The sequence below is a fragment of the Armigeres subalbatus genome, chromosome 3 (genome assembly GCF_024139115.2).
Source record: "Armigeres subalbatus isolate Guangzhou_Male chromosome 3, GZ_Asu_2, whole genome shotgun sequence".
Taxonomy (NCBI): domain Eukaryota; kingdom Metazoa; phylum Arthropoda; class Insecta; order Diptera; family Culicidae; genus Armigeres; species Armigeres subalbatus.
In genome coordinates this window covers 401,119,644-401,140,334 of record NC_085141.1, presented here as the reverse complement: position 1 = coordinate 401,140,334, position 20,691 = coordinate 401,119,644, and the positions used below count along the sequence as shown (strand labels likewise).

The following is a 20,691-nucleotide window of genomic DNA, read 5'->3' as shown; positions in this document are numbered from 1 at the left end:
GAAAATCCTTCAGGAATTTCACCAGAAAATCCTCTCGAATTTACTCCTGAAGTTCCTACAGGAATTCCTTCTTGTTTAGAAATTTCTAAACAAACTTCCGGAGGAATTCTTGGAAGTAGTTCTGAATGAATTCTTAGAGGATCATCTTGAGATATTGCTGCAGAAATTTCCGAAATAAATTCTGGAGGAAATAACAGAGAAATTCCATAGTATACTTCCGGAGGCATTCTTGGAGAAGCTTTCGGCAACATTCTTGGAGAATCTTCCAGAATAATTCCTGGAGAAACTTCCGGAGGGATCCCTAAAGAAGCTTCCACTGGAATTCCTGGGGGAATTTTCGAAAAAATTTCTGGAAGAACTTCCGGATGAATTCATAAAAACAACTGCTGGAGGAGTTCGTGAAGGAATTACCGGAGGAAGTTCTGGAGGAACTTCCGAAGGAATTCTTGGGTGAACTTTCGCTGAAATTCGTGGATGATCTTATGGAGGAGCTTGTAGAGGAAATTCCAAAGGAATTTCTTGAAGTTTTTAGGGAAATCTTTGAAACTTCCGGACAAATTCGTTGAGGAATTTTAGGAGAAATTTCAGAAAGAATACCAGAACGATTTTTCTCAGAGAAAATAATGGAAGAATGACCAAAGATATTTATAGAAGAATTACCAAAGGAATTCAAGGAAGAATTTTACGAAAGCGTGTATCAAGTTTCCTCGGGATTTGTTTTAAGAACATTTTCCTGTAGTAATTTACCATGGAAGTTCTGAGAAATATCTTTTTAACACCAAAACAATTTCAATTTCTTGTTGACATTTGTTAGAATTTTCTATGGAAATTAATTGAGACAAAATTCTTGTGGAAATTGAAAAGGATTTTTTTGTGGGAGTTCATCGGAAATTCTTTTTATTTTACACGAAAAATCTATTGAATTTTCACTGAAAATTCTTTTAAAAATCCACGGAAATTCAAAGAGTTTCCGACGGATATTTAGAGGAATGTGGAATGATGGAATGGAAATGCCGAAAAGATCAGATGAATTCAGAAGGAAATAAGAAAAAAATCAGCTCAACGGTTGAATAGATTAAATCTAGTCATAGAAGAATTCTGTCTATGTTTGCTGCATGTTAGATCGGTCATTGCGTTCCAATTTAATGGTCGAAATACCTTTTCACAGACACGCCAAAATGACGCCGCCGCCATGAGGTCTAAAATGCATTACAGTTATCAATCGGCTAATGTGAATGTATTTTTATATTAAATATAAATTTTGAGATTCTAAGCCTGAGACAAACACTATTATACCCGACTAGTTAGTCATAACAAAATTTTATCACAATTATATCAATATGTGTTACAAATAACAAAACTTGCAATAATTTTGTTATAAATTCTCTGCCAAAGATGGAGGAAATAAAATGTTATGATCGTCATTTTTTTTCCTCGTTTGTCGGGTGAAGATCACTTCGTTCAGATTTTAGGACTATTGTGATATACCCTTTTGCTGTGAAATACGCAAGTTATCTCAGTAACATGTTTGTCACTGAGATACCTTGGTATCGACTGAACTCAAGACCATCTATTATTGATGAATTGAGATCCTGATCCTGATCGTCATAACATGATTATAACATAATGTGTTATGTTTATTTCTACCGACAAAAAATTGCCTACATTTTTGGTAGATAAGAATTGGAAAAAAGTGATGTACCAACTACAGTATAACTTGAATCTACATCCAAAGTTGAACCAGCTGGACAAACTTAATTGCCTACATTATGGATAATCATAAATCTTTCCAGGAACATAATTTGCTATAGTACAAGCTTATTTTCACCCCTTTTATGTAACACAACGAGTTATATTTTTGTTCAATTAATAACATATTTAGTAATAATTTTGTTAAAACTAGAGAGATTTTGTTACAATTTTTGTTATTTTAACTACTAATGGTACATGTTTAAAAACAAACGCTGTTATAAAAAACTGCTGTAACAGAATAACAAGGTCTGTTACTATCTACTGGTCGGGTAACTTATGTAATATTGATTAAGTTTACATATAGAGGTAGCAGAATTTATAAGTAATAAAATTGTATTTTCTATTCGCTGGCTTATTGATTGTCTTCAAGTATCTTCAAATAAGTATACAAGTCTTCAAATATTTTGAAAAGTCTTCAAAATGTCTTCACGAAATAAATGTCTTCACGGAGATTCAAATGTCTTCAAATTGAAGACATGTCTTCAAATCTGGCATCTCTGACTGGATGTCCTGGATCATATGTTTCAAATCAAAACAAACACGATGCTACGCACACCAACATATCCAATGACAGATGGACCTGAAAATGTTTTTTATTAAGTTTTCAGGGTTGGCACTGACCCAGGTTTAAAAACGAATTCGACATAAGGCCGGAGTGGCCTGTGCAGTACACAGAAGTCTTCTCCATTCGGCTCGGTTCATGGCTGCACGTCGCCAACCACGCAGTCTGCGGAGGCTCCGCAAGTCATCTTCCACCTGAGCGATACACCTTGCCCGCTGATGTTTGTCTTCCCTCTTTCTCTTGATAGAACCGTATAATGATCTTTTGAAAACGTAGGAATTGTCATAACAACTATATCTCCAGGAACAATATTTGAACACTTTGCTCCTCTACGACTATCCGCAAATTGATTACTTGATAATTTTGGCAAAGCATCTTTCTTGTGTATATCTGATCGATCAACTTCTTTTCTTGACTGCCAAAGACAAGGAAATGTGCCTCTATATTTCCTCCCAATAAGAAGTTCAAACGGTGCAATTCCAAGTCTCCAATGCGGTTTTACAGTGTTGTGCACATGAACATTAGAGTGGGGCGAGGTTGGATGGAAAACGCAAACTTCGCCCGATCAAGTGAGATCAAGGTTTTCTGAATCGTTTTGGGACCCCAATCAACTGTGCAAAATATGGGCTCGATTGGTTGTAACCTCGCATGCCGCATCGCGTTTTAAATTTACATGGAAATTAGTATGGGAAAACGTACTTTTTTACATTTTTGCACTTAGCGGCTTCAAATAACCATCAATCACGTGACTCAATACGTTAGCATATAGCCTGGAAGATGCCGAAAGACTTTGCTGAAGAAGGCACGTAGCTGGAAGGTCTACAAAAAATGTTATTACGTTTCGAAAATTGATTGCTTAAACCATATGCAAGAAATCAATGTTTCTGCCAGCACTACCGGACAACCTGTAATTGTCAGAGGGCAAAACCCATTTTCCTTCTAGTCGGAATTTTTACTTTGTCAAATCATTCCGAATATCTCCCATTAGCTTCAAAGTCCTATAAAATCAATAATTTTGAAATAACACTCAGTTAAATTATTGCTCCACGTAGTACGGCAGTGCTGGCAGAATAAACGATTTTTTGCATATTGTTTGAACACTCAATGTTCGAAGCGTTATAACTTTTTTCGTGGACGTTCCAGCAACGTGCCTTCTTCAGCAAAGTTTTTCGGCATCTTTTGGGTTATACTTTAACGCAATGTGCCACTTGGTTTACGATGAACTGAAACCTCTAGCAGTAGAAATGCAAAAATATACGTTCTCCCATACTAATTTCCATACAAACTTCAAACGCGATGCGGAAAGCGAGGAAGCAACCAATCGGTCCCAAATTCTGCACAGTTGTTCATGACCCAGAATGGGTTCGAAAAACCATTGATTTGAAAAAATGACCATGACGCCCCACTCTAGTGAACATATGTGCAGTGCATCTTTCCAGTTTTCACCGTCTTGCTAGCTGCAGAAATTGCCTTGATCAAACCTTTGATTTTGACGTTCAACTCCGCCATTTGATTGCGGGCAGAACGGAATTGATTTTCTAACATTAACACCTTTGTCAAGCCAGAATTGAATGAAATCACTACTCTGGAAAGGAGGTCCGTTATTACTTTGTATTACGAGCGGTAAACCCCAAGTCATGAATATTTTTGATAAAGCTGAATGTAGTTTTGGCATCTTTAATTCTCATTTCAACAACGGACAAGTAACAAGTAAAAATTCTCCAGCGCCACACCCAGGAAGAGAAAGAAAATCAATTAGAAGTACTTCCCACGGCCCGCCTGGGAGCTGACGACTTGATAAATGTATCGGTGGATTTTTTCTTGAAATTGTCAAACAAGTTTTACAGCTTTTAACAAATAACTCCACATCATTACCCAAACCTGGCCACCAGAAAAATTTTCGCAAAATTCTTTTCATAGTTGCACACCCAATGTGGCCTCGATGAGCGGTCAACAAAACCTTCTGTCTTAATATTTTTGGTAGAATAATCCTTTCCTCTTTCAAAATTCTTGGTCCCATTATACGAAGCTCTTTTCGATGTGCTTCAAAACGATTGAGATATTTTGGCCATTTTCCTGAAATTATTGCTGCTTGAATTTCAATTAATTCTTCATCCTTTTCCGCAGCTAGATCAAAGTCCATGTAATGTAATGCCCTGGCCACCACAAATCTTATGTATCAAAACCAAACTTTTTTGTACATTTTGGGGCCCTCACAAGCTGTCGGCCCCGGTGGCCACTTCCGGCTAAATCCGGCCCTGGATACAGTATTTATTTTTAATTATTTGAAAGGAAAAATTACAAAGCGCATCTGGAAGACCGTTGCAAAATGGATTCTGGTTTGGAAAATCACAAAGCGCTGCAAAATGGATTGTGGCTTATAAAATCACAAAGTGCGTTGGTACGACGGCCGGAAAATGGATTGTAGTTTGGAAAATCACAAAGCGCGCCTGAGAGACTGCCGAAAAAAGGGTTAACAATCTAACAAATTCCTGGGTAAGCCCGGGAAGCATAGATTTTTGGTTAAAATTAATTTAGTTTAAAACTTAAACAATTGACAGTGTAAATAAGACCACAAGTTAAGCTTATTCTAACGAAATCTGAGAGATACCCGACCAGTTAGTCATAACAAAATTTTAACACAATTATATCAATATGTGTTATAAATAACAAAACGTGCAATAATTTTGTTATAAATTCTCTGTTCAAGATGGAGGAAAGAGATTTTCATGATCGTCATAACACGAATCTACATCCAAAGTTGAACCAGCTGGACAAACTCAATTGCCTACATTATGGATAATCATAATATTTTCAGGAACATAATTTGCTATAGTACAAGCTTATTTTCACCACTTTTATGTAACACAACGAGTTATATTCTTGTTTTATTAATAACATATTTGGTAATATTTTTGTTAAAACTAGAAGAGATTTTGTTACAATTTTTGTTATTTTAACTACTAATGGTACATGTTTTATAACAACCGCTATTATAAAAAACTGCTGTAACAGAATAACAAGGTCTGATATAGGACCGGATTTAGCCGGAAGGGGGCCCAGGGCCGTCGGTATGGGGGGCCCCAAAATGTACAAAAATGTTTGTTTTGGTACATAAGATTTGTGAGGGGCCAGGGCCATGCCCCCCCAGCCCCCATAAATCCGGCCCTGGCTGATATAAATCTGTTACTATTCACTGGTCGGGGAACTATCATATGCGACAAAGATGTTTGGGAGGCGAAATAGATTACAAGTTTATTTGGGGATTTACTGACTTAGTAGTCATAGCGGAAATTCGCGAAATTAAAAAACGTTGCCAGCTTTCGCAAAGCTATTAGTTTGGAGTTGTTGGATAATTTTACTAGTTAGCATATAAAATCGCTTCGTAATCGCTTCGTCGTAACCAATATCGCTTCCTTTTTAAATAAACATCATTTTCTGGGCGGTTGTTCGTCTTACGAAAATGACTTGAAAAAATAAAATAAACTGCGACTTATGCTAAAGGATTTTTTGTTCCTTTTTCTGTGAGAGAAGAAAGGGAATATGGGGTTTGAGCAAGTTACCATCAGCGTGTCAATCGGTGAGCAGCAAGCCATGACTCGGCCTCTTCTTGGCAGATCTCGGTGGCAAGCACACGCACCGACGGAGAGCTGCTGTTATCGCATTTCGCTCCAGCCATTTGGAGCCACACAGCCAAGATGAATACACAGCCAGGTGGCCTGCCCAATTTATGGACGAGAAGAAGGCGGGGTGAAAAATTCATTTTCGGTGCAAAACATAAACAAACCGGCTGGCTTTCCCATACTAAAATCCAAGATGGCTGAATCGTGAATTTGGCAGATTGGAACACCTAGTGGTGTATTCATCTTGCACACAGCTGCTATAGCTGGTCCCGATCGATTGTATCATATGCGGTTTTGAAGTCGGTAAATAGATGATGAGTGGGTTCGTTGTATTCGCGGCATTTCTGCAATACCTGACGTACGACGAACACTTGATCTGTGATATAGCTTTCACCCTTAAATCCCGCCTGGTACTGCCTCACGAACTCTTTTGCGATTGGTGTTAGTCGGCGGCATACAATTTGGGAGAGTACCTTGTAGGCGGCGTCCAGCAATGTGATTGCACGGTAGTTGCTACAATCCAGCTTATCGCCCTTTGTGTAGATGGGATACACGACATCTTCCATCCACTCCTGCGGCTGAACCTCATCCTCCCAAGGCTTGGTAATTGCCCAGTACAGCACTCTGGCCAGTGCCTCATCACTGTGTTTAAATAGCTCTCCTGGTAGTTGATCAACTGCAGAGGCTTTGTTGTTTTTCAGCCAGTCGATCTCCTCAGATTCAGTTTAATCAAAGTTAATTGCCTATGTTCCGAGTATTAATCCACTAGACTTGGACATTAGTTTACAATGTTCTGAAAACTCAGATGTGAATCATGTGAATAAGTACATTATAAGGAAGATTTTGATTTGGAAAACGTATTGATGAATAAAGGTTGCATGAAGAAGAAGACGTCGAAGGGATTTTTTTTAAACTCAAAAATTCTATGAGCAACTTAATTAAAAACGGTTAGCAGTACGGGGTTGGACTTTTCTTATACTGTGTAACAAGTGTGATATCACAAAATAAAATTTAAAACCGAAAAATTGCGTTTATCATGCAGTAGAAGGATAGTTCAACCACGTACTGCTCACCGTTTTTAATTAAATTGCTCCTAGAATTTTTGAGAAGAGTTTTTAATAAACATTTATTCGTCAATTGGAGGTAACCACTCGGGTCGGGATCGGGACTGAGCATGATGACCGATTGACAAATAGCTCACACAACCTAACTTGATCAGAACAATTGCTGATAAAGAATGTGTTTAGCCGCCAGACATTGTAAATACTCACGCTCCTCTGATGTGAACGTATACTATACACATGTGGAAGTGTTGGCTTGACAAATGGATTGTGAGTGATTCGATTATGCGTCCAATTTGGGAATATTGGGCTCATTCAGTGGCCGCTTAGTTGCGAAGGCCGACGGAGGTCCTTCGTAGCTTAGTTGGTTAAAGCACCTGTCTACAGGTATGGGAAAAATCGGTTCATTTAGCGCTAATCTTTCACTCACATCTACACACAATCGCAAATTAGACAACTGTACACGAGCCCTTCCAAAATTTTCAATTCCGATTGTCTGCCGTTTGGCTTCAGTTAGTAACGAATCATGCCAAAAAACAAACAGGCAAAATTCGTCACGGAATCTTTCCCACAGATAGCAAATACGCTAGCAGAAGAATGAATTCTGTCATCCAAAGAAAAAGTAGAATCATGAAAATAATATCACAGCGAGGTATGGGACGCAGCTTTCAAAATAATTTTCAAAATTTCAAAATGAAATTTATTTACAAATAATTTATACCATGAGGTTAGAATTTTGATTATCTACTTTATACATAAATTAATTTGATTGTCAATGACAATGAAGTTTTTTCTTGAAATGATTCCGGAGATGGTACTACTTTTAATCTTTATTAAATTTCTAATCCGGCCTAATAAATCATTTTCAAAAAAATCTCTGTTTGTAATTTTAAAAATTATTTTCAATTCCATTTCCTATACCTTGCTGTGTTAAATTTCAGTGATTCTACTTTTCTTCTGATGACAGCGTTCATCCACTTCTCCTCGCGTATGATGCATAGCCGAGTATGTGTTCATTCGGTTCGTAAACGAATGGAATCGCAATTGAGTGGTGAGTGAGGAATCGGCAGAAAGAATCAGGCCGCAAAACGAATAGGGGAAGAGGCCCCAAAACGCCCCCACGAGGCAAAACGCCTTTTGTGGTTTCCCTCATATTTACCGTCATTAAGATGGCCGTAACAAAACTAGATCTAAAATTTTGTAAGTTAGGCGAAAAAAGTTTCAATATAGTGTCTTGGAAGGTCAAAAAAACTGAAAATTTCCACATTTCGAAGAAACATCTAACATTTTGGCGAGGCAAAACGCCCTAGTGGCACTAACCTACAATGTACTTGCATCTCCACGCACTATCCATACCAGAATGCTGATTCGCCGACGCATGGTGCTTTGTTCCCTAGGAGCTGCCAGCTAAAAGGCGTTTTGCCTCATGAATTTTCCGGCAACAGAATATATCAATATGATTGAAATTTTTGACAATTTTTGAAAGGTATCAACAACTATCTTGTTTAACTGCTGCATAATATAAAAATACCCATGAATAGCGTTACAAATGAGACAATAAAGCAGTGTTTGCTTAGCTAGGGCATATTGCCCCCCCTCCCTTCCCCTAATTAAGTATAAATTGAATCAATCTTCTGAGTCCAACTCAGTGTTTTTTGCTGCACTCTCTTCTACACATCGGTTCATTCTCATCTGTCGATTTCTTTTCGCACTATTTGTGGTTTCATTTCTTCCTGCTGGGGGCACTCGGTAGGTGTGAATCGTTTGTTGGTTCGCTGTTGGGTTGAGTAGCATTCATTTTGCAATCGTGTGTTCGCTGATGGACAGGGATTTTAGATCGGTGTGGTTCGTGTGGAGAGTGAGTTTTCCCATAGCTGCCTGTCTAGCGTACTGCGGGTCGTGGGTTCGAGTCCCATCGAAGGGAAAGTGGTTACTTACAATACATTTTTCAAATGAAAATTTTCCACATAATGTACATATTCACATCTGAGTTTTCAAAAAATTGTAAAATTTGAAATTGTTTGATTTGAATGCAAGGGTTGTATTAAAATCTTCCACAATTGTATATGCCAACATTTTAACCAATTTCTGTAATTGTCTTATGCAAAACTGTATTAAAATCTGCTGATTGGGTGTATGCAGTAAGCAAAATGACATAGTGCAGTGATATATGAGCATGTTGGTAATAATGGGCAATGCACGGAAGTTGATTCAAAAGTATAAGATTACTATTGCGCTGTTCATACTAAATCGAACCACACAGTTTGAAAGTGTGATGGTTCCAAACTGTGATCAAAAGTGTGACGGTGTCGATTACAATGGATTTTGACATCGATGAATGTCAGACGAAAGCAATCGGTGTGAGAACCACGTGCTTTTGTTTTGAAAAATTTCTTATGACATTTTCGCATTTTGCAACTTCTTGCATTTTCTACTTCTAAATGATGTCCAAGGTTGCCAGTTGTGCAGTTTTCATAATTCTTTTCTTCAGGAAATAATAATATTTAGTGGGATTCAAGAAAAAGAAGTCGGCAACTGTGCAGCCGCAATATAAAAGTGTGATTATCGAAGTCCATCGATAATCCATGTTTCAAGGCAAAAATTGAAAAATTGATGAAGGGAAAATTAAAATTTATATTTTTAGTTTAAAATTGCTGTGATCCGAATATTTAAGTGTTATTCTTTGCATTCAGCATGAAATCAATCGCAAAGGACATCTACATGCGAATAAAATGACGAAACAATTTTATCGGAAGCTGCGCCAGAGGCGGAGAAAAAGCTCTGTGAACTGTCAACCTACGTCATCATGCACTGGTCTATAATGTCTTTCCTGTTCGCGTGACTAACATCTGGGTTACTTCGACCTGGCAGCACAAGTACCGGTACTGCAAGTGCCAAACCGATGTTGGTGATGGAATTAAACATGCACTACAACTTGATGTATAAATTATGGCCAATTGATGCTTGTTGAAGCCTGATTTGACAAAATAATTTAAATGACTATAGCGCCACTAGCGTTCTAGTACTTATGATTCTACTTGCACGGACGACGTTTCAAACTAGGATGTTTCAAATAGCAATCACAATAAAATACATCAAGTACTCCGTGCGCCATTTACTGTCGGACTATTATTTGCATAACATCTTTCGGCAAAACATCTCCAAATCCCATGTCCTAACACAACCAGTAAAAAAAAAAGAAGACCAAATACTATGTCAGATGATGGGGGAACAATTTTCGACGTTCTAATCGTTGGCGCTGGTCTATCCGGGCTGTGTGCTGCCAAGCGGATTCGAGACAAATGTTGCTCCCAAGTAAACTTCAAGCTGCTGGAGAAATCCACGAGAGCCGGCGGCCAGTTTGATGGCTTCCAGTCACGATGGATCACCAGCAATAATTTCCACATCATTGACCTTTGTCGAAAGCTGGACATTGAGCTGTGTGAGCTCGCTCAAATGACCGGTTTGGTTCCGTGTCGAACAGAGAAGTTACGTGATATTGACCCATGGCAGGGAATGATTTTCGGAACACTAGCAAAGATTGAAACTCAGCGGTTGATGACGGAAATTGACTCGTGTAGCTCAACAAGGTTCATTGTCGACGACCCGCTGAATATGGATACTTTTTTAGAGCGAAAGCTGCTGTTGGATGAGTCTAAAGATTTCTTCCGGTTCATAATAAAAATCAGCTGTGGCTTCTATCCTAACGAACTATGCGTGACGGATTGGTACAAGTTTTGTCGTTCGATGTCATCCGTCAGGAACGTGTACGAGACTCTGAATGTAAGTGGGACACACTTGGTGGCTTTGTTGGGGTGGAACGAGCTGGTGGAGAAGCTACTGCGAGCAATCGGGGAGGACAATATTGCATACTCGAGCATAGTAACTCGAGTGGAACTTACTGCCGAGGAAGATCTCGTACTGGTGACTGATGGGAATGGATGCATCTGGCGGGGTCGAACCGTCATTTGTGCCACCCCATGTGATGATTTGCGGCGAATCGATTTCGCTCCTTCTTGTCCAAGCTTCTTCAGACAGCCGAATCCGAACGCAAATATAACACACGTGAGCAACTTCAAGGTTTATTACGAATCATCCATTTGGAAAGATCATGGCTTTTCGGGAAGCATATTTCTGCCTTCGTATCGGATTTTATGTTTTGAACGGGAACAAGGCTTACTGGAAGGGTCATTTTTCCATATGGAAAATGTTAGCGAGTTTGAGGTAAAACATGCCATTCTGCACATCCTGAGCTTGAATATGAAATGCCGTTCCCTGTTGAACGCTGTACATTTTGAGTCAAAGCGGCAAATTTTACCATTTTACTTCGAAGTGCCCCCGACGTTCCATCGAAGAGTGATATTCGCTTCATCGAACGCTAGCTGTTGGTATCGAGGGTTCATTAATGGATCTGTACAAGGAGGTAAGCTTGCATCGTGTTCACATATTTTGTACATCATAAATCGAGCTTCGCACGCCTGATCAAACAGCAATTGGCTAAAAAATTTCAAATAAATATTACTGAATAGTTTTACCAGAATTAAGAGTTTCTTTGCTCTAATTTATCATGGATTATTATTTATAATCCATATTTAAATAAAATGAAGCCATGAGTGATTTTTATACAGATTGAAGAAACGGTTCAGCAAATTCCCCAAATTGAAGCGTCCGAAGCTTGAACATCCACGTTGTTTCTATCTTGTTCTGCTGTGTTGGGCTCAATAGACACACTTTAAGCATTTCGATCTTTATTTACTTCAAGAATGACGAAGAAGGTTCTAAATTGGTTTTACCCTTTTCCTGCAGGAATCAAGGCAGCCATTCTGGCACTACTTGAAGTGCGACCGCAAACCATCACCTACGAGGATGTTACCGATATGCAGTGTATCCACTTCAAGTATTTTCAACGGTGCTCCAGTTTGGAGCGTGTTTGGTATTCGGTTAATCTTTCCAGCGTTCGTCGATTTGTGGCCGTCGCAGCGACAATGATGGCCGCATTTGTTATGCTGTTCGGAATTACCAAAAATGTAACCGGAATAAGCGAATTCGAGACTGAATAATTGACTTGATGGTGATAAATATATATATATCATACTGATTAAATTAAATCATGAAACCGTACACAAATCGCCCTCAAGCGTACATTATTTCATTTATCGTAATCACCACGATACCGTTCTATGTCTAGCGGGAGTGGTAGCTACCACTCTTATAACCAGACATCTAGCAGCTGTCGGCACCAGCTCATTGGAGGCAAGCCATTGCTACTAATAAGTCGTCGTTTATAATTATTGCAATTAATTAACGGACTTCCGCTTAGCATCGATCCCTTACCGAGTCCTTAGAGCTGACGTGATGGCTATGATATGGAGCACGGATGGCATCGGCTGCCAGCTCGGTATGCCGGGCTCTCAGTCGCAGTGATGAGTCTCACACCAGTATCAAAGTTTTATATTGGATGTGAACTACTAGACGATTCCATGAAAGGCTTCAATGATTGCTGTTTTCATATTATCATCAAACCTTTGGGGTTAGTTTCAATTATATAGCGGAAATGTACGGCAATATCACTCTAAAAGTTTATAAACATATCGGTTGAAGTACTTCTTCTTCTTCTTATTGGCATTACATCCCCACACTAGGACAGAGCCGCCTCACAGCTTAGTGTTCATTAAGCACTTCCATAGTTATTAACTGCGAGGTTTCTAAGCCAAGTTACCATTTTTGCATTCGTATATCATGAGGCTAACACGATGATACTTTTATGCCCAGGGAAGTTGAGACGATTTCTAATCCGAAAATTGCCTAGACCGGCACCGGGAATCGAACCCAGCCACCCTCAGCATGGTCTTGCTTTGTAGCCGCGCGTCTTACTACTCGAAGTACTACTAAGCCTTAAATGAACCTAATCAATTATTCTTTTCTATTACATGTAAATTCAGCAATAGACACATCTAATACTTGAAGTTAAGTTTCATATGATTTAGCACTCTGAATGCCAATCACTTTTTCTCATCAGTTTGCAAACATCATTCTAGACAATTCTGAAGGAAGTGAACAGCATTTATGACAATCGCTACCATTCGAATTGATAACTTTGGCACAAGTTTGCTGAAATTATAGTATTTATCATGGATAGAAGTTCCTTTTTATCGAGTTGAAATTCAAAGTTTTGAAACTATTATGAAAACACGAAAAAACGGTGCGAGTAAATTAATTTATTAGAAAGTACAACCAGCAGTGCGGAAACAACTTTTCAAACAATTAGTTAAAAAAACCTCGGTACCCGGTCCTAGGCTGAACTGACTGCTGGAAAAATCAAGTTAGGAGTTTAAATACGTACTAACTCTTCTTGAACTGCACAGATAGAAAAATGCACTGAAATTTACGCTAAATATCATGCACATAAATGGAACGTCAATACTAGCGTAATTCCACACGGGATATAGTCTGAATGTATTCAATATTCGACGTGAATCGTCTATATTGCATGCAAGTTGTAAGCAATCTTGTTAGAAAGAAGACCATTTCAGCGCAAAATAGCGTAAATGCCCGCATGACAAATTTTACGCGCTGTTTACTTTTCATTATTTTTTCTGTGTGGTGAACAATAGTAGTGAGAGGAACACACGGAAGTTCTTATTACTGAACAAATTCTCTTGCTTGAAATGGTCTTGTAGACAGAGCTAAATCCCGGGTTTTCAATGTTTTACTGGTGATATTCTAGAAGCAAGACAAGGATGTGGCTAGGGCTCCGATGCATAGCCAAAAACAGTATCACTGTTCTGTTTTCTTAAGAAAGGATTGATTTCCTGATATATTTTGTGCCAGCGCGGGACAATTTTTTTTAAATCCTTGTTTTTTTTTTTTTTTTTGTAAAATTCCGTTTATTTGTCGAGTTGGTTTAGTAAAAAATATACATATTATTATTTAAACAGCGACTTCAAAAGCAAAATTCAGTTCTTCTACATCTATCCTGTCATTACAACTATCGATGAAGGTAATACAGGCATACCTCGATAGTACGTACCCTCGATAGTACGTACCCTCGATAGTACGTACCCTCGATAGTACGTACATTTTACCTCGATAGTAAGTACACAAAAAAAAATTTTTTTTTCGTTCCATTTTCTGTACGATTTTAGTAAAAAATTTAATATCCTTTTATCATGGCACATGCGGGGGTCCTTCATATGTTACGTAATAATTTCACAACTGATTTAAACACCATCGTGAGCTTATAACGAATTTAGTAGCAAAACTTTGAAAAAGCAGCGTGTCATAAATGTTTCCCAGTCTTACATAACACATATTATACTATCATTTTAAACAATTGAAGGAACATCTGAAACAGCTGAGCGATGCGGAGCGCTTCCAAGCTCTCATAGAGCTGAATATCAGCAAGAGGAATTCTTTTGTATTGGACGCGTTCGCACACGCACTCGCGTGAGTATGTCATCGGCATAAGAGTGTTATCAGCAATAATTGATTAGCTATCCACTTAATTAAAAAGTTATTATGTTTATGAATTATTCGATCTATCAAGGAAGTTAGTTCCAGTTCTAGAACCCTTCCCCATGCATTAATTCACCTGATAGACCAGAAAATATTTCCCCGAGGAGTAAATTAATTCCATCATGGGAATAGTGATTCATAAAATTGAATTTTCGACGACTTGTTCTGCTGTTTAATTATGTTTACAGTAAGTTTGGTTCCATTCTATCCACTTGTCGGTAACATTATTTTTCTTGAGAAACAAATTAGCACTAAAATGAGGAAAATTTTGGTCGAAAATTTCCTCTGAGACGTCTTACTGGGATTTCCGAAGAAGTTTATCCTGGAACAGTAGTTCTCCTAAGGGTTCTTCCTGGGATACCTTGGTAGTTCGGTCCAAAATTCCATACATGATTTAACTTGATATTCTATCTAGACCTGTGTTATGAACGTAAATCTCTCTGATTCAGTTGCAACAGCGTCTTCTTGGACGACATGCTCCGTGTACGGCTGGCAAACTGCTTCGAATGGAATTATGCTACGGTATCATCAAAGGCCTGGTGCAGAGGTTTCTACTATATTCAGAGTCCCGCCAGTAAACCTTCCCAAAAAAAAAAGAATTCTTTGGAAAATCTTCGAGAATACCTTCAGAAACTCCTTTGAAAAATCTATTCGGGATTCCTTTGGTTGTTCTTTCAAGAAGTTCTTCAGCAAAAACTCTTCACAAATCACTATTTATTGAAGAAACCATACGAAAAATCGTCCGGAAATTCGAAATCCGAAATTCATCTGGGAACAAAAATTAAATTTCATCAAAACCAGTGCTGGAAATAGCTTCACGAGTAAGAAAAGAGTGTAATTCGCGTGAACCTACTGCACTGCCTGAATTTTTTCAAACGCTTGCTTTGTTCGCGAGTACGGGCAGAGCAAAGACAAAAAGCAGGACAGTATTTTTTCGCGAGAAAAAATCAAGATCACGAGTATTTGTGGTTACTTCGAATAAAATGGACAAATCTTACTTAACATAAACGCAAAAACAAATGTGTTCTTGCTCGAACATCCGTGAGAATCATGTTCCGAGGTTGGTTTATGACATTTGGCAAATTAACCCAAATGACTCGCGAAGCTCTACGAACATTTTTCGGGGTTCGCTTTTCTGTTTTCTCTGCGAGTAATAGGTAGGCAAGAAAAGGCAAAACAAGTTTTCCCGAAAATTTGGAAGGCCTAATTCTTGTTTTCTGAACAAGGTTCACAGATTTCCACCACTGGTCAAAACTCTTTCGGAATTACCTACAAAATTCCCTTAAAATTCCTCTGAAAATTATTTAAGGGATTCTCCCGGAAGATCCTGCAGCCATTCTCAAAATTTCTACGGTACTTCGCTTAAAATTTCTATAAAAAATCATCCGAGTATTTTCCGAGATTTTTTTCCATGAATTCGCAGCAATATCTTAAAACAACAACCCCGAAAATTCTTCGAGAATTCTCACACTTTTTATTCCAGAAATTCCTCCATGTATTCTCCCAAAAAATCCGTTAATAATTTCCCCGGAAATTACTTCAAGAACTTCTTCAGAAATCTCTTTTAAAGTTCCCCCGAAAAGTTATTCAAGAATTATCCGGGATTTCGTATCGGAGTTCCCACAGAATTTTCTCAAATTATTCTGCAGAAAATTCCTTCAAGAACTGCTCTGGGAAGTTCCTTTTTCAGGAAGAATAGGAGTATCCGAAAGGATTTCCTGAAGAATTTCCTAAAGTAATTTTTGAAAAAAATCGAGATGGATTTCTTGGTTTGAGTTTAAGTTTAGAAAAATCTTGATGGATTTACCTATGGATTTCCTGGAGATACTCTCGAAAAAAAATCCTAGAAGAATATCTAAAATAAATCTTATATATAAAAATGAAATGGTCTGTGTTCGTATCCGCATAACTCGAAAACGGCTGGATGGGTTTTTTTCATTTCTTCAGCAGAAATATTTGTTATTTATAGTTTCCGACGGGTTTATATGATATTTTCTAATGCGAAAATTACGAGTGAAGTTGAGCAAATCGTGAAAAACTAAAATAGAAATTCGTATGGGAATTTCGCATGGGTATTTACGCCTACTATGCAGGACAACGTCTGCTGGGTCGACTAGTCTAGGATAAATATGAAAATAAGAAGTTTTTTGAATGAATTTCCTAAGGAATTTTCAGAGGAAAATATTTTTGAATGTCAAAATAAATTTCAAATAAAGTTTTAAAATAATTTCAAACTAAAATACGGAAAAACTCTAGTAGAATTTCAGAGGGTGTTCTTGGAGTAATTCCTTAGTTTCCTGAAAAACAAACCCACATTTTCAGAAAAAAGTATCTTTATGTTTGACCGAGAATGTGTTGAAACGTGGCTATGTTGCCAAAAATTATCCCACGTCGCACTTTTTGGCCAGAGATCCACGCCACGATCCACGACAGACACCACCCCAATTCATCAAGCTGATGTGTTCGCCGTCACATCAAGCTGATGTGACGCTCAGTGTTCTCAGAATATACATCTGTTACAGCCTTTCAGTCCATTATTGTCTGTTTTTGCTTTGCTAAGCAAACTTTTAAAATCTGTACGGATAATTTGCAGACACCCTGTATGTACGAGAAAATTAAAATAAATTAGAAAATTAGAAATCAGTTTATTTGTTATCTTTATACTCATCTTAGTGTAATGTATTTATGTTAATTACGATTACGATTACGATTACGATTAAAATTACGAATCATAATGAAGATTCCTCCTAATCAACGCGATGCGTTTGTTGCTATAGCTAACAGTTTGTCGCTTTGGTGAGGAAGCGTCAATGGAGCCAATAGAATCACAACGACAGTGACAGTTAGGGACAAGCTTAAAGCTTTTCATTTACATAAAATCTATAGGTGGAATCCATAAAATACGTCACGTAAAAATGTTGTGATCCACCTCCAATCGTCACTTTTTGTAGTTACATGCATAATTATGCATGATGTGTAACATATTTTTTATAACGTTACGAATATCACGTAATTTATGGATGTTCCGAAGCATTAACATACAATATTTCTTAAAAACAATAGCCTCACATTTGCAAGGACGATTATTTTGCGCAATGCTACATGTAGGCACCATTTCAAGAAAAATCTTAGTCATGCTGGTCCGTTGTGTACTATATCATATATAAATTTGCTTAGAATACAGAGCCTTCTATCGAAATTTTGGCTTCCGAGCGGTTTTATAAACATTACACCACTCCCAAATAAAAAGAAAGGCAAAACAAATTTTTTTTTGTTCGGTATTTTTTGCTTCGATAGTACGTACGCTTCGATAGTACGTACACTAAAATTACGGAGGTGTACGTACTATCGAGGTATGCCTGTATAGGTAACTAAATGTTTCAATATTATTAGCTTTGTTCTGGAAGGTATTCCTTCAAGTGATGGTCTAATCAATTCGTTATAATTTTGCCCTGCCCTTTCTGCATACGCCAGTGATAGTTTTTGTTGAAACTGTCTGTGTGCTTCACGTACTCTTGGGCAGTCGAAAAATTTGTGTTCAATAGTTTCAACCGCCGAGGCACAGTGCGTGCACTGTTCTCCGTTTGTTCGCCTAATTCTAAACAGCATCCGTCGATGTGGAATCTTGTGGTTGACCCACAAGTATAGTGCAGCTTTTTCAGCAGATGACAGTCCATGCATCGAAATATTCTTCCACACATTCGGCCAATTATTGTTCGGGTTTTCTATTTGTACTTTCGGCCTATCCGTTCTCTCGATGTAGAAGCGATGGATGAGTTGTGCACTGGGGTGTTGTCGGATTTGGAGAGGGAGATTTGTATACTTGTTAAGAATCAATTTCAAACAGGGTAGGTCAGAAATTGAGTTTGCTGTGGGGGGCACATTCTGATTCATTAGATGGTTGTAGTACGGAAGGGATTCTGCCTCAGTCAAATGTCTGTTAAGGAGTAGCGAATTGCATTTTAATGTAGGCAGATGAAGCCCCAATCCTCCGTCTTTTCTGTCCCGAGCAAGTTGTTGCATGGGGACGGTTGCAAGCATCCCGCGAAAAAGGAATCTTCGCATAGTTGCCGTCAGCTTTGCAAGGTGGGCTGTCGTTGGAGCCAGCTGTGCAGCGATGTACCACATTTTCGAGCATAGGAAAGTATTTAGGAGTGTTGTCTTCTGTAGTAGTGTTAGACAGCGTGTAGAATGTAGCCAGATTTGCCGAGAGAAGTTAGTCAGCAGAGTATCCCAATTCAATGAAACCATTTCTCGTATCGAATTGGAAAATATTATTCCGAGAATTTTAATTGTGGGACTCGTGCAAAGCCACGGGACAGTTAGGGGATAATTTGTTGTACCTACATCAATTGCTATCGTTTTTGCTTCATTCAGGCGAGCTCCAGCCACACGTTCGAAACGCCTAAACAAACCTCTCATTTCGTTGATCTGGTCTACACTGGTCACTATCGCGGTGATATCGTCTGCGTAAGCAACAATGAGGTCCCCAGCGCACACTTGTTCCAGCTTTTGCAGTAGAGGGTGAAGGTAGAGAACAAATAAGTGCATGGAAAGGGGATCTCCTTGGCGCACCGACCGCTGTATCGGAAAGGGTGCAGACAGATGACCATTAATCAGCAATCGCGATGATGATGCTGTTGCTATGTTGGAGAGAAGATCCACTAGATCTCCATTGATGCCCAACCCTCGCATTGTTTTAAACAAAAAATTCTGGTCCACTCTGTCGAATGCATGGTCCAAGTCGAATCCAATCAGCTTGGCGGTTCTTCTGCTTGATTTTAGCTCAGCAATTTTATCTTTTACAGCTAGAGTTGCTTGGAAGATGTTTTTCCCGGAGTTTGAGCATTTTTGTGATGCAGTCAGGATATTGTTGGTGCGGAGTACATTATCCAGACGATGTTTAAGAATTCGTGACAAAATTTTATAATCGAAGTTAATCAAGCTGATGGGTCTGTACGAGCGAGCAGTGTCTCCCGCACCTCGTTTCTTTACCAGCACAATAACTCCATCGACAAACTGTGCTGGGAAGTTCGAACGCAGAGCTTCATTCATCACCAAATTCAGTTCACGGTGAATAACATGGAACGTTCGCAGGTAGAGCTCCTTCGGTAGGCCGTCTGGTCCGGGGGATTTTTTAGATGCGCTTGTTTTGATGGCTAGCAGAATATCGCTCGTTGTGATGTCGTTCATGCAGGCTGCATTTACGTCGTCTTGCTCTGGGATGACTCTCTCGCATCGGAAAGTGCCTTCCTCCGGTTCTTCTTCCACCGTCTCTCGTTTGTAGAGCTCAGAGAAGTATTTCACCATATGGTCTCGTATTTCTTCCGAATTGTTGATAAGTTCGTCCCTTTCGTTTCGCAGCTGGTCAATTGTAGTTTTCCGTCTTGTTCGCTCTCCGAGCTGGAATGTGGAGATCGGTTCGCCGGCAACGTAGGATTCGTTTATTCGGTAGAACATTTCCGAAAAACGACGCTGAAGCAGAAGCAATTCCGCTTTCACTCTGTTGATAGTAGTGAGCATGTTTCGGTCGTTGTGGTAGCGATCGTATGCATGTCTGAGCAGCTCGTAAAGCCGAGTGTGTTCGCGATGAAAGTTGTCAAAGACAATTTTTGATTTCCATCGGAAGAACGATTTGACTTTCGGCTTGGCGTAGGTAAGCCACCAGGCTATCCACGACGGAAAGTTGCGTCGTTGGCGAGTCCAATACTGCCATCGTATTTGCAGTTCGTTGATGTTTTCAGCAGTTAGAAGATGAGGACGGAGAGACCAATAGCCACGTCCATGTTCTCTATCCGGGAGGGGAATGCATATTCTCGCAGTTACAGCTTTGTGGTCCGAAAAGCAGCAAACATGAACCGCTGTTGCTCTTAGCTGGTCTCGAAGACTACCGCTTACATAGATACGATCGAGCCTGGACGAAGAGTTGTGTGTAATGTAAGTGTATCCCATTTCACGTGATCTCAGCTGTTGCCACACATCATGCAAACGAAGCTGTTGAGTTATGGCTTGAAGTGCGGGGCTCGAGTTAGAACCTGTCGCGTCGCATTGCCGAATCACACAGTTGAAGTCGCCGCTCAGGATAATGTGATCTGTGCGGTGCCGAAGATAGTAAGCGACGGTGTTAGTGAAAAAACGCTCCCGCTCCGCGCGAAGAGCTGAACCTGATGGGGCATAC

The 20,691-nt window shown here is 39.1% G+C and overlaps 2 protein-coding genes across 2 annotated transcripts in view; one reads left to right on the top strand and one right to left on the bottom strand.

The window, feature by feature from the left end:
- LOC134226967 (5-hydroxytryptamine receptor 1D) overlaps nucleotides 1–20,691 on the bottom strand; it is a 287,059-nt gene that overhangs the window by 72,006 nt on the left and 194,362 nt on the right. The window lies entirely within an intron of this gene.
- Nucleotides 10,118–12,114, top strand: LOC134224064 (amine oxidase [flavin-containing] A). Its single transcript, XM_062703300.1, has 2 exons — nucleotides 10,118–11,421; nucleotides 11,805–12,114. Exons 1-2 carry the CDS (start codon nucleotides 10,212–10,214, stop codon nucleotides 12,056–12,058), a joined length of 1,464 nt encoding a protein of 487 aa, XP_062559284.1. The 5' UTR covers nucleotides 10,118–10,211; the 3' UTR covers nucleotides 12,059–12,114.

Coding starts and splice junctions, on each gene's coding strand:
- LOC134224064 (XM_062703300.1), top strand. CDS start 10,212: ATGTCAGATGATGGGGGAACAATTTTCGACGTTCTAATCGTTGGCGCT. Junction 11,422..11,804: donor TAATGGATCTGTACAAGGAG/GTAAGCTTGCAT, acceptor CTTTTCCTGCAG/GAATCAAGGCAGCCATTCTG.